Consider the following 12,104-nt stretch of genomic DNA (forward strand, 5'->3'; position numbering starts at 1 on the left):
CGAGAAATTAGGAAATCTGTCATGAACACCTTTGGAACCTAACAGTTTGGGAATGAACATCTAACGAAATGTGAGAAGCTGAAAAGAAAACCAGTGGTCAATTACTGTGAATGTCTCCTACTATTGCATGTTTGGCTGCCGTGTTTGTGTTTGTCACGTTCAGTTGCTGTCGGATTAATAATAACGCTGAAAAATCGCATAAGTCTAATCAGGTTTGCTATCCTATTAATGTTATCTGGTGTCACGATGGCACCCGTAGACATTAAGGGTTAATCCGCAGGACTTTTATTAATGATGGGCTAAATTTTGTGAGGCAGGGTCGGACGGGCGGCGCGGCGGAGGGCAGCGGCGGCGGCGGCTCGCGCACCAGCTCCGTGCTGCCTGACCTGCTCAGCCAGGCCGGCCAGCCCACCACGCCGCCGCGGCACGACAAGTCCACCAGCGAGGAGGTGAGCATCCCACCTGCTTGCCCACGGGTAGCTTGCAGTTCCTAACGTTACCTCTCATAAAGATATTGTGCTGTTATATCTCATTAATATTATAGCGACATTAGCTCCATTTGTCGTTCTATAGAAAAGTCAAGCTTTCGCGCTAAACAACCTCTTCTTGGTTTTTCCCATCTCATAAGGTATTTTAAGTGTTATATTTTATGTGCCGAACAAAGGTATGATGTTTAAATTCGCAATAATCAACTTCCATGTGGGGCTTCATCATATACTTAATATTTTACATAATAATCACCAAAAAAAATTGTTGTTTTTTGCCAATTTATTTCTGATAGTACTTATATCAAATGATACATTACTTAATTTATTACTTAAATACACTTTGATGTCCTACTGAAGTAAAAACAGAAGAACGATAAAACCTATAGATTATTTTGTTTATTGTTTTATCATGTCCATGGTAGTGTCCATGGGACGAACCCATAGTTAAATGCTGGAAGGTTTTATCGTTATTTCATTTAACATTGGTAATTCTAAACTCTTAATTTTTGTGAATATGAATTTGACCCCATTAATTATAGTGCCGAGTAAGGAATACGTGTGGGCAAAAGCTTTTAGTATGTCGTATTAATGTGATAATGGTTGTCGATCATGCAAACACCGGAGCCACCCCGCGACCCATGCAGGCAGCGATAACACTCCGTAAGTATGAATCGCATTGATGCAACAGGAAATGCTTGTATAGCCCGACCAAAAATATATAAGGTCTGCCATGAGGTCGCTGTTTTTCGGATATGCTGTATTTTTCGGTATCTTCAAGATTTATCTCTATTTCAATATTCCACAGAACTCACATTCAATTTATATCGATATCAATTTCAATGACTATGAGAGAGAACCGACGCTCTGTCAGTTTCATTTTGTGACTGAGAAGCAAATTTAATTTCGAATTAACTTAACGAACGAAACTTGCCTAACACTCAACGTTGTGGACAGTATTTAGTTCCCAGTTAGAGCTTTTTGGGCACACTATAAAAGAATATATTTCATATATATGATATAATATAATTAATTACAAGCAAATCGCCGCTATGATAATCAGCAGCAGCAGTCTATGGCGGCTTTCTGACTTGGCGATAGCGATCCGCAGGGTTAGAAAAGGTCTTATAAAGAATTCCAATGAGAATCCGCAACATGGCCGCGCCTCATATAATAATGGTCAGGCTTTATAATAGTTTTCATATATTGTTTTCGTTCAAAGTCAAAACTGCATCTCACTTCTTCCTGTATACCTTGCATTTTCTGGACTGCTTACGATATCCAACTATCATGTTAGACTTAGTTGCAAATCGATATATTTGCGTTAGCTTTTAGGTAGTGTAAGCATTTTTGGCAGCTTTATAACCATAACAAATACGCGTTAAGTGGGGTCTTAGACACAAAATTGTGGCAATTATGTTACCAGGATATTCCTGCGGCTATGGGCTGTCATTACATTAGTAAGACGCGTACGTCGGGGTCGCGCTCTATAATACTATTTATACTATAATTAACTTCTGGGGCAAGCGGAAACTTAACACGATACTTGTTAATTAGAAAACACGTTGAACTATTTCCGGTGAAATTTTGCACCAATGCGTTATGAATGTCTTCGCCTCATCTTAAAATCCGCCATGTCATGAAATTCCTAGGCTTATTAGGTACGAAACATCTCCCATTCATGAATTGGCTAGCTACTTCATCTTTGTACCATCAGCCAAATATGTGGTCTACCACCCTAAAGTTGATAATCGTTTGCATGTCATAAACAATAATGCCAATAGACGTGTCTGTCAACTTGAAAGTTCGACTTTATCGACATATTCATTTGATAGGAACTTGTATAAAAATTGATAGACCACTTATTTGGCTGATGGTACATTAGTGACGTTTAGACGTTTAGTGGTAGTAACGTTTAGGCATATCAATTAAGTTACCAAAAGTCTATAAACCCAAAAATTACAATTCCTTAGAATAATAAACCTAAATTTGATCGAATAATAGAGTTAATTAATAACTTTAACTTGGTTCTAGCGCTTCGCCGGCCGCTTTCGCGGTGCGTTTACTTTGTTCGCTCGACTTGCGCGTTGTGGTCGCATCGCAACTGTAATTATGTACCTACCTAACACGCCTCCTCGCTTCGCTTGTCCTTGTATCTACCTAATTTTGCTAAAACCTAAAATGACAGTGAGGGGGGTGTCGAAGTCCAGTAGCCAAGAAAACAACTACTTACTCGTGCTTTACGTAGTGCCCGGCATGTATGAGGGCTGTTTGAGAAGTCCCTTTAAAAACCATAGTGTTTCACAGGAATACTGTAAAAAAAAATCGGTCAAGTGCGAGCGACTCGCGCATGAAAGGTTCCGCACCTCCGTACAATGTTTAAAAACAAACAGTTCAGTAATCATTATTTGTAAAAAAATCTAATACAAGCTTTTTTGCTGGCGGTACTTTTTGCCCCGGGTTACCAAAGTAGCTAGTCGTCAAGACGAATCAAATGAGACCAAAATCAATGCGGTCGTGTTGTTTTATTACATAGTTCCTATGGCCAACATCTAACGTCATCATCAGATCAGCTCTACGTCATAATAATATTGCATTGTCATCAGATTTATACATGCATGCAAAATTTCAACTCAATTGGTTGAGAATATCCACTTCAAATTTAAGTTGAAATGTTAATATCACCCGAACAAACATAACTAGTTACATTACATTACAAGTTGATAAAATCATATTACCAAAATGTAAGCACTAGGTGCAAGTATTTTGAATAAAGAACAATTTTTATATTCTCATCCTCTTTGGCTGTCGCCCTGTCAGAGGCTGAATAGCGCTTTAGACTTACCATGCGCCGCGGCTGAAAAAAAAATGGCTGTCAGCGCGGTACAAATTTTACCGTTAAGTTTCAGATTTTAAAATAAATGGAGTATAGGTCCGTGTTGTTTTTTTTTTCTATTCCCAAACTTAAAAAGCTAGCTTGGAAGACAAACATTTTTAACAAATGAGACTGCATCGCATTTGCAGACCTCGAGAAATCGTATTTTTGGAGGGGATAAAAACATTGAAAACTTGCTGGAATAAGGGTTTCGCCCTTAAAGGAGACTATGTTGAAAAATAAATTTGAGTTGCACAAAAATATTTTTTTTCTAATTTTTTGAAAGGACTTCTCAAACAGCCCTCGTAGCTGAGAACATCGACGACTTTGTTGCATGATCGTCATCGATCTGCCGTATTTTTTATTAGGCACATCTTGATGGCCAACTCTTAGGTATATCATGAAGTGGCGGCGTTTTATGATCTGCCGGATCTTACGATCGGGCGACGACATGGATAGATCGTTTTTCAGTTTTAAAACTGCTTCTTCAGAAAAAAGGCTAAGTAAAAAATCAAATTCTCAAATAGAATCTCGGAATTAAATTAGGCATATTGGAATGTTATTCAATCACCGCTTGCTATCACTGATTCATTTTACATAGTCATGATATGTCTGTTCATGATTTGTACATAATAGTCATCAAGCTAATAACTTTCCAATTTATTTTTGATAAATGAACTAATAATTGGTATATGGAATTATTGACTAACTAAACATCCTTTTTTTATTAGCTATTCAGCAATCTATTCTATGTTACAAACGTATAATTAAACTTGTCGTAACATGTGACTAGACGTTCAATATTAAGTTTTTTTTTTATTTTGTTTTTTATTCTTTAAAATCCCCAAACAATTCCATTTGAATATGACATAAAAGATAGTGTTGCATTGTGTTCAAGCGTCACTTAAAATGCTGTTTTCTTTTGCAGTATAGGCAAGCGATCGCGGGCGGCACCCCTGCTTCCCACCACCACCACCCCCTCCCCTCCTCGGTCCAGCCCACTCCTACAAAGTCCGTGGGCGGCGCGGCGTCGCCGGCGCCCGCAGTCTCGCCCGCACACCCCCATTCGCTGCAGCACTCCCCCTCCAACTCGTCCGTGGGCTCGCAGCAGCAATTCCTTCCCTTGCAACAGAAGCAGCGGTCGTTCCTCACCTTCGGCTTCGGCGCGGGCTCCACCGGCAGCGGCACGGGCGGCTCAGGCGGGAATGCCTCGCGACGCGAGAGCCACGTCAACGTCAACGTCACCCCCACCGGACACGACCTCTCGTCCGACACGCCAGAAATACGAAAGTACAAGAAGAGGTTCAATTCAGAAATTCTCTGCGCTGCTTTATGGGGTCAGTACTTACTAAACTAAAACTATAATAATAATAATAATAATTATTATTATTATTTCAACCAACATTAGTGTTAATAATACATAAAGCTTAAATCTAGTGTTAGTGACGCTACACCTTAGTCAGTACATGCAATGATTCATGTACAGTCGCCATCAGATATATCGGAGCGGCCAAGGTGTCCAAATATTTCTGAGCAAGACCAAATTTCAATAAATTCTGCACACTATAAATACCATGTATATCATAGCTATTGCAATTCCAAAAATATGTTTTTCAATAATTTCTTTACATACGACCAGCCAAAAATATCTGATCAAACAAAACATCAAATGTATCTAAGCAATAAAGGCGTCCACAAATATCTGCACATTAGGGCAAAATATACCTTTAGTCTTTGCGTTAAGGTTGAATGTTTCAATGCATGTCTGTCTTTATTTGAATACCGAGTGGCAGCGTCAGGTATAAATGGAACCCTGAAGTCAGACAACTATCTAACCTCCGTTCAGTCGCTATCAGATATTATTGTCGATGAAATGAAAGTACTCGAAACGTTGGCATCCACCATTATATTTCGTTTTCTAATATTCGTATTAAGTAATATTTTTCCCAGGATTTCGTATTTTTTACGGAATCTTCCAAGTTTAGGTATATCTTATACCTTAGGCTGCTATTTAAGAGTAAAACTACTATTAATTCTCAAGCAAACTTAGCCGTTATAGTTTTCCTTGAAAGTTGGATATACTTACTACCATCCTGATTTTTTTCAAATTTTTCCACCCACCGGTTTAGATTTTAGAGGGGTAAGGGGGGGGACTCTTGATTTTAATGAAAATTTGCACTTTAAAGTTGAATATTTCGAAAAAAAAACAATGAATCGAAAATTCGTCTTAGCAAACCCGTAATGGTTTTAAAAGACCTATCCTACGATACCCCATACTATAGGGTTGGATGAGAAAAAAAATCACCCCCACCACGTCTATGGGAGGAACCAAAAAAAAAATTTTCTTAGTTTTTATTGTACCGTTTTGTCGGCATAGTTAACATAATATATCCGTGCAAAATTACAGCTTTCTAGCATTGATAGTCCCTGAGCAAAGCCACGACAGATAGACAGACGGACAGACTGACAGCCAGACAGACATGGCAAAACTATAAGGGTTCCGTTTTTGCCATTTTGGCTACGGAACCCTAAAAAATTACCTTATCTCTACTTAATAAAATTTACATAATTACCTTATCTCTACTTAATAAAATTTACATTATTTTATACATCAATATTACTTTCTTACTATACATACCGACATGCACGCCAAACCAAAATCGTTTACGTATACACTTTATTAAACCAACTTTCATAACAATCATTGACTCTAACAAACATTGGCTTTGGAACTGTAAATAATTCAAAATTGGTTCACTAATTCTAATACTTATGTATTAAGCAAATAAATAAGAATAAGACGTACCGGTAGATGTTATAATATCCATGTGTGTAGAAGTAGATTATAACTTAGGTATGTATCGTATAGTTCACGTATTTCAGCATTGCGTTTGTCACTGACAATATGTGCTTCATGGAGGACGTAAGGCGGCGTAAAGCCAGATATAAATTCATCATTTGAACTCTTCATTTTAATTTACCAAAAATTAATTCACCGGACTGAACTCATTACTCTGGCGGGGTTTCATGACAGGCGCGAACGGGTAACCATGATTGGTTTGTGCTACGTCGTGTGCGCGCACTGGAAGCTCATTAGTTAACTTTCGAGTGCGCGCGTTTGACGTCGCACGGTCCGAATTGGACTCAAGAATTTATTTCCTTTTTTTTCATAATTTTAGACGGAATTAAAATACGAGTTTACATGAAAAAAAAAGTTCTCTTTTCTGTCGCGTTTAATCTGTATTATCTTATCAGTAAATATTCAGTTGGTTGCATCAAACGTTTTCTTATTTGTTCAAAGCCTAACTATAACGACTCTTTAGACTTATTTTTTTTAACAATAGTTTGGACATCATTTGGCAATTTAAAAAGTTACTTTACCGCACAAGTGCGGAAAGTAAAATCCATACAACTTTTCTGCACACTTGTGGATGCGTGCAAGAATCACTTATTTTATATGGATATGTTGACCCACGTCAAGAGGCACTTTCCGAGCACGTGCATTGTAAAAATATTTTAAGGTTTTAGTAGTCGGTTCCATTTTTGTTATTTTTTATTATTTTAGTCGGTATTACTTTTCTGTTAAAATAAATCTTTATTTCTCACTTTCTAGTGATTCGCAGCTAAAGTACATCTCACAACGATATCATTAAGCCCAAACACGGCTTAGTTACGTTGTTTTATAACAGAGTTCCGTTGCCTACCTTCCAGCTTCAGCAACAGATGAGTTCGAAAGAATCATTAACTTAAAGCTTCTTCTTAGTCGCTTGTATATAAATCATGATCATTTAGACGCGCGAGCATTGCTTAGCTTTGACGAGTTCCATTGGCCATCTACGGTCTTCATCATCAGGTCCAGTTTATCAAATGATAGGTTTCTGAATGTAAATGCTTATCCTAATGCTAAAAATACCAGAATCGCCATAGGTGTGCCCATAACATTTGAGGTTTGCCCTCGATTTCCTTAGAATCCCATAATTGGATCTTGTCTTGGTGACAATAGGACCACCTCAGAGGAGTACTCTTTCGAATAAAAAAAGAATTTTGAAAATCAGTCCGCAATTGACTGAGTGCTTATTCGGTGAACATACATAAAAAAAATACAAACATATTAAACCAGCAAGCAAGTGAAATTAATCCCTCTGCCGTTTCTGATAAGGCTTACATTCGAGTTTAACTGTCAAGCACGTGTGAAATTGTGGAGTTCAGCTGTCAAGTGTCAAGCGTTGTGGAGTTTTGCCGCTAGCGAAATTCGACTGTAATGAAGTAAAGACTAGGTTCAAATTTCGTCACGTATTCTTTCAATTCGTTTGTGTGGTGGGATCAGTTTTCTCTACGTACATATAAATATTTTTTTAATTGTGGAGTAGGCTGCTAGGTAAGTTCAACTGTAATTAAGTAAAGACTAGGTTCAAACTTCGACACGTATTCTTTTAATTAATTTGTGTAGGTGATCTACATGCATGTCTTTTCTTCACTCACACTAGAAAAATCACTCAAATTGTTGTTTAAACTATTAGCTAACCTATTATGATCCATATGACAATGACACAAGGTATATTTTGCTTAAATGTACAGATATTTGTGGACGCCTTTATGGCTTAGATACATTTGATGTTTTATGTGATCAGATATTTTTGCTGGTCGTATGTAAAGAAATTATTGAAAAGTGCTTGCATATTTTTGAAACTGCAATATCTATGATATACATGGTATTTATAGTGTGCAGAATTTATTGAAATTTGGTCTTGCTCAGAAATATTTGGACACCTTGGCCGCTACGATATATCTGATGGCGACTATACTGACTGACAGTCGAACCTCTGCGCGAATGTAGTTAGGATGCTGTTGGAGCTGGCCCGTACTCGCGCATTAGAGATGTGCTATGTTTTTATCCATCCATTGCAAAATATTAAAGGTTTTGTTTGTTTTAGGAGTTAACTTGCTCATTGGCACTGAAAATGGTTTGATGCTGTTAGATCGTTCCGGTCAAGGCAAAGTATATCAACTGATCTCTCGGCGCCGCTTTCAGCAAATGGAAGTGTTAGAAGGACAAAATATTCTTGTAACGGTATCTGGAAAGAAAAACCGTGTCCGTGTCTACTATCTGACCTGGCTGAAGTTGAAGATCGTCAGTACCTATGGAATTGGCGTAAGTCGGTTTATTTATTGAAGATATGGACTCTTGAATTGAATTAAATACGAGCCCCAATGCAAAAGAGTTCGTCTACTAGTAAAACTGAAAGTAACGTTTGTTTAAAATTGAAATATAGATTAGTAATACTAGTTTAAGAGTCTAATAAAAATACTAGGTACAGTCACCAGCATTAATATCTGCCACAGCGGAGCGTGCAAAAATATGTGACACGTCCTTCCGGCGCTAAAAATAGAGTCGTATCAGATATTTATGCACGCTTCTTGTGTCAGATATTGGTGCTGGTGACTGTACATTATTACTTCATTATCTTTATTTCCAATACAGTATTAAATAATAAAAAAACTTAATATTTTATTATTATAAAAAGTTGGGCTACCGCAGTAAGTCCCGCAAAATAGTTCGTCTACCACTTAGTTGAATCTTCGTTACTACCAAAACTGCCTTAATTCTCAGCGGCATAGTAGCTATCAATTCTTCACATTCTTCTGGAGTTGTTGAAACCTAAACTGTCAAATTTTTCTCTTTTACATCTGCTTTTGATCTTGATAGAAACTTGCGTCACTTTTTCTTCATTTTCCACCACAGGGTTTCAATAGGGAGACAAGTCTGAACTGTTCCGTCGAATGGCCGTCGCTACTCCATCATAGGGATTTTTTAGAGTTAGCCAGGCCATCGTCGCCTTTGCTGTGAGACAGGAAGCACCATCTTGTTGAAAAGTGAAGGCATTTTGATGTTTCAAATTCGAAATGGATGACAGTAGCCTCGTTTCCAAAATGTTTTAGTATTTCACCTCATTACCAGTCCCTCCTACAAAATGCAGGCGACCCACACCTTGTGCTGACATGCAATCCCAAATCATTACCGAGCCAGGAAACTTCACCTTTGTCTTAATTCAAGGTGTATGAAATAGGTACTTCGTCTTTAGTTCGAATGATTTTTTTCCGTTCATGACCGATAATTATATCAAACTAGCTTTTGCCCGCGGCTTCGCTCGCGTTAAATTTGGAGTAACATACATTTACTTTCTGCGATTCGTGTTTTGATAAATTTTTCGGAGGATTACATGGAAATACAAATATAGACAAATTTTCTTTTAGACAGATGAAAAATCAACCTACTTACGTAATTAATTATGATTCTTACCAACTTTGAAACCCGGCTTCGCTGATTCAGGGTTGGAATTTTAGAAAACGTTAAAGTACTATGCGTTTCTATTGCCCGCGACTTCATACACTATATAGGATTGTATCCCGAGAAATTGTTAAGACATTAATTAAGTACCTACTGTAATGATCTATTTCACCCCCGACGAAAAAGAGGGGTGTTATAAGTTTGACCGCTATGTGTGTCTGTGTGTCTGTCAGTGGCACCGTAGCTCTTAAACGGGTGGACCGATTTGAATGCGGTTTTTTTATTTGAAAGCTGGTTTTCTAGCGATGGATCTTAGACATGATTTATCAAATCGTTTCAGCCGTTTCAAGATCATCAGATCATTTGTTCGCTGCGGTAGGAATCTTAGACGCATAATGGATATTTACTTTACTTTCAAACATATTTGGGACCTAAAATTTGAAACACCCATGTATGCTATATAGCTATGCAAGATTATGGACTTCTCGGCCTGATGCTGCAGCCAGGATATCCAGAACACTAGTAGGTACACTCTTAATAAAACTATAGCAGATATGTCGTGTTTGGGTTTGTTTTTATCAGTATTTGATTCTACAAACAATGCAATGGTGGCAACAGGATGAGTTGATGCTGCAGCCAGGATATCCAGCACAATAGTACACTCTATAAAAAATAATAGCACATATGTCATGTTTGGATTTGTTTTGCTCAGTAATTGATTCTACATACAATGCAGTGGTGGCAACACGACGAGCTGATGCTGCAGCCACGATATTCAGCACACCAGTATACTCTTGAAAAAATAATAGCAGATATGTCGTGTTTAATTCCTTTTGATCAGTATTAAGATTATACATACAATGCAATGGTGGCAACACGATGAGCTGATGCTGCAGCCAGGATATCCAGCACACTAGTACACTCTATAAAAAATAATAGCACATATGTCGTGTTTGGAATCGTTTTGATCAGTAATTGATTCTACATACAATGCAGTGGTGGCAACACGACGACCTGATGCTACAGCCAGGATATCCAGCACACCAGTATACTCTTGAAAAAATAATAGCAGATATGTCGTGTTTGGATTCGTTTTGATCAGTAATTGATTCTACATACAATGCAGTGGTGGCAACACGACGAGCTGATGCTGCAGTCAGGATATCCAGCACACTAGTACACTCTATAAAAAATAATAGCACATATGTCGTGTTTGGAATCGTTTTGATCAGTAATTGATTCTACACACAATGCAGTGGTGGCAACACGACGAGCTGATGCTACAGCCAGGATATCCAGCACACCAGTATACTCTTGAAAAAATAATAGCAGATATGTCGTAATTGATTCCTTTTGATCAGTATTTGATTCTACATACAATGCAATGATGGCAACAAGATGAGCTGATGCTGCAGCCAGGATATCCAACACACTATTACAGTTTAAAAAATATATATCAAAGTTTAAAAACATGAAATAAATACTTAAATTTAAAATTTAAAAAAACCCCGACTTAAAAAACGCCAGCAAAAATAAAAATAATAACGCCCGAAAAAAACGCTGCTTGAAAAGACAATTAAAAAGTAAAAAATAATTATGCGCTACCTAGCTGTTTCCCGCGACTTCATCTGCGAAGAATTCGTTTATCTCTATCCCGCGGGGAGCTGATTTCCCGCAAAATTAGCCTAAGTTAATTTAGTATAAAGTATCTAGCAATATTTTTTTATCTAAGCGTCGTCGGTGTCGGGGTTAACATGAAACTAAATATTGTTGTATTTTTTAAAGTATTAACCTTAGCGGTCCCCCGACACCGACAACGCTTAGATAAAAAAATATTACTAGATACTTTATACTAAATTAACTTAGGCTAATTTTGCGGGAAATCAGCATAGTCCCCGCGGGATAGAGATAAACGAATTCTTCGCAGACGAAGTCGCGGGCAAGAGATATAGTCCATTCGCGTTAAGAAAATAGTGACTCATCGTTGTCACTCAGCTTAGCCACGCCCCTTGACCAATTAGAATATAGTAAATTAGAAAGCCGTGTTCACATTGACCATTTGAAGTAAGCCCTTCAGACAGTACAGACGTGTCTTTTGTCAATTTTAAAAATGGATACCTCACCTGTTCATATTTAGTTGACGAAACCGCCAAAGCAAATGGCATTGACATCCTCCGCCTACCATCGTACCATTGTAAACTCAATCCAAAAGAGTTGATTTGGGCTCAAATAAAAAATTATATTGCTGTCAATAACTCCACATTTAAACTTAAAGACGTAGAAAAGCTGTTTTACGACGGAATAGTAACAATAGACTTACAAATTGAAGAAATGCTGTGAGCACGTGGTCAGTGTAGAAAAAACATGTGGGACTTAGACGATGTTATGGAACTCGCGGAGCAGAATTCTTTTATTATAAATGTGAATGAAACTTCTGACGATTTTGAATAATTTT

At 37.7% G+C, this 12,104-nt stretch overlaps 1 protein-coding gene across 8 annotated transcripts in view; it reads left to right on the top strand.

Moving 5' to 3' along the window:
- The window catches only part of msn (serine/threonine-protein kinase msn), a 44,053-nt gene that overhangs the window by 27,323 nt on the left and 4,626 nt on the right, over positions 1–12,104 (top strand). For 6 of the 8 annotated variants that reach the window (XM_074087717.1, XM_074087721.1, XM_074087737.1 and 3 more), the window contains 3 exons: positions 318–449; positions 4,289–4,697; positions 8,295–8,512. In XM_074087717.1, the coding sequence (XP_073943818.1) occupies positions 318–449; positions 4,289–4,697; positions 8,295–8,512 (759 nt within the window). The remainder of the gene's footprint in view (positions 1–317; positions 450–4,288; positions 4,698–8,294; positions 8,513–12,104) is intronic. The other 2 variants (XM_074087745.1, XM_074087770.1) reach the window with 1 other exon arrangement.

The sequence above is a fragment of the Choristoneura fumiferana genome, chromosome Z (genome assembly GCF_025370935.1).
Source record: "Choristoneura fumiferana chromosome Z, NRCan_CFum_1, whole genome shotgun sequence".
Lineage (NCBI taxonomy): Eukaryota > Metazoa > Arthropoda > Insecta > Lepidoptera > Tortricidae > Choristoneura > Choristoneura fumiferana.